This window comes from Coregonus clupeaformis, chromosome 1, assembly GCF_020615455.1.
Source record: "Coregonus clupeaformis isolate EN_2021a chromosome 1, ASM2061545v1, whole genome shotgun sequence".
In the NCBI taxonomy this organism is placed as follows: Eukaryota; Metazoa; Chordata; class Actinopteri; order Salmoniformes; family Salmonidae; genus Coregonus; species Coregonus clupeaformis.
This window is the reverse complement of record NC_059192.1, coordinates 70,396,127-70,398,626: the sequence shown is the minus strand read 5'-3', so window position 1 is coordinate 70,398,626 and position 2,500 is coordinate 70,396,127. Positions and strand designations below refer to the sequence as shown.

The window sequence follows — 2,500 nt, the reverse complement described above, 5'->3', positions numbered from 1 at the left end:
TGGAAAAGAGTGTGTCGAAAGAGAAAGAGAGATCCAGCAGCAAAGAGAGACATCACCACCATCAACATCAGCCTCATCCGCTCTCTCAACCCCACTCCCTCCCCACTCACATGGGTGAGGAGGACCACAGGCACAAAACCCCCAACCTGCCCACCGAATACAGGGATGACCCCACAATCCAGGGCTCCAAACACATGACTAACTGTGCTCAACTTAGTAAACTATCCAATGGAGACTCTGGGTCCAAGGGCGGGTCCCTGAACAGCTGTGGGGGTGGAGGTGGAGCGGGTAGCAGACCCCAGGGGAGTGGTAGTGGGGGGGCAAGGCGATGCTCCAAGGAAGGGGGGGTGAGCGGGGAGATGAGGATAAGCGAAACTCTCCCCTCCTCCTCGTCAGACTATCTGCGTCGAGCAGCCATGATGGGACCCCACAACCCCCATACCATGGCTTCCTACTCCCTGCCCCCTCCGCCCCCGCCCCCGCTCCCGCCCCCTCCTCCACCCCTACACATGGGCCCTGCTGTGGGAGGGGGCTGGCTGCACCAACCCCATCACCCTCACCCTGAGTTCTACTGCCCCCCTCCCCCCGCCCCGCTCACCCTCGACCCCCCTAAAGAGGGAGTATCGGGGAGGGAGATGAAAGTCTCTGACCCAACGTACATCCCCTCATTCGGGCCTTTAGGGGCCATGGGGTCCCCTGACTGCCGTGGTGCTGGAGGAGGAAGAGATAAGAATGGAAAAGGGGCAGAGAACAGCGGAGGAGGAGGAGGAGGAGGAGGAAGAGGAGGAGGATCTAGTGAAAGTCTTCCTTCTCCTCTTCCTCCTCTTCCTGATCATCCTCAGTCTAGTAGCTGCCAGAGGAAGCCGTCGTCCCAGACGCAGCAGCCCCAGCCACAACAGCAGCAGCTGGGCTACTGCAAGGCAGACAAGCCCCCGGACTGGAAACAGAACCACAACTACAACCAACACCACAGCCAGAACAACCAGCCCAACTCCCAGCCTCAGCCCCATAACCCTAACCCCCAGTCTGGGCCTCACCTTTGCAGCCTAGAGGCCTCTTCCTCCAGGGGAGACCTAGAGGTCCTAGAGGTCTACCGGGCCTCTCTGCCTCTGGAAGCCCAGAGCGCTCACCCCAGGGCTGGGCACCAAGCCACCAAGACTGGGCCCTACGCCATTACCCCGCCCTTCCGGGACTGTTCACACTCAGATCCTCCTGATGGAAAGGGTGGGTCAGGGGGGAGTGGAGGAGCCCAGAGAGAGGGGCAGAAGGTGGCTAGGATACTGCACCAGCGGCACAGTAGTCATGGAAGCGGGTCGGGTTCTGATGGATCAGGGACTGAAAGGGGGAGAGAGGGGGGGAGGCAGAATCAGAATCAAAATAGTGAGGGTGTTGTCATGGGATACGGGGGTCGAACTCACCCCCCCCTGCTGCCCCCCTGGGGGATACCGAGGGGTCCCCAAGAGGACGAGAGGAGGATCTCCCCACACACAGAGTCCTACCTCGATAACAGGACACAGAACCACCACGACCAACAGCACTCTAAGACAGCACCTCACCCCTCTCACCCCCACTCTCACCCCTCCTCCCGCTCCTCCCCCCACCCGGAGGGAGAGAGCAGCGCCATGAAGAACTTGATGAACTACAGTTCCCAGCAGCCTTTGCTGCTCTCCCAGAGGAGTCTCTTCAGAGGGCTGGGCTGCCTGAAGCAGGGGGGCGAGAGGGGGGGTAGATCCAGCGCCCCTCAGGACCCCCCCAAAAAGCCCCTACCCCCCAGGAGAGGGTCCACCAGCGAGGGGGAGAGGACGGACGGAGGGGGGAGAAGTAGAAGGGAGGCGGGGGAGACACACGGGGAGGGGGAGGTGCGACAGCCCCCTGTGGGTATAGCTGTGGCGGTCGCCCGACAGAGAGAACCCCCCCAACACCCCTCTGACACCCCACCAGGACACAGCCGACAGGGCAGGGTGCTGCCCAGTGTTAAAGGTGAGAGCTGGATCTATTTATCTGTATGTCTCTGTATTTATGTTAACAGTTTTTTTATGGATTTGAATCTTTTTCAACAGTTGCATTGTGTTAGAGGTCTGGCATTACTTATGAATTATGAATGATGGATTATGAGTTATGAATTATGGATTATGAATTATGGCATTGCTTGGCTAGCTTTGTTTTAGGGTTGCCAGATCTGCTTTCTAAACCCTATCTCTGTGTGTTGCCAGGTGTGTCTCGCTCTGTGTACCCGCTGGGCCGGGAGGCAGAAGAGAGGAAGAGGATGACTGAGGACCAGCTGAGTCTTCATCACCTCGACCGAGACAGAGAACTCCTCATCAGGGAAAACCAGGAGAGAGGGGAGTTTGCCAGGATCCACCCATCCAGCAGTTGCCATGGTGACCTGAATTCTCACCTTCTGGTGCCAGGCGGGGCCAGCCAATTAGGGGGAGACCCTTCTGTTCACGCCCACCACCATTGGATGCAGCGGACTGGAAGTCCCTCCCTCTGGATGGGC

At 58.9% G+C, this 2,500-nt stretch overlaps 1 protein-coding gene across 1 annotated transcript in view; it reads left to right on the top strand.

The window, feature by feature from the left end:
• LOC121569617 (BAH and coiled-coil domain-containing protein 1) overlaps positions 1-2,500 on the top strand; it is a 105,174-nt gene that overhangs the window by 61,732 nt on the left and 40,942 nt on the right. The window contains exons 5-6 of the mRNA XM_041880765.2: positions 1-1,980; positions 2,214-2,500. The exon at positions 1-1,980 is cut by the window's left edge and continues 180 nt beyond it; the exon at positions 2,214-2,500 is cut by the window's right edge and continues 10 nt beyond it. Coding sequence (XP_041736699.2) covers positions 1-1,980; positions 2,214-2,500 — 2,267 coding nt within the window. The remainder of the gene's footprint in view (positions 1,981-2,213) is intronic.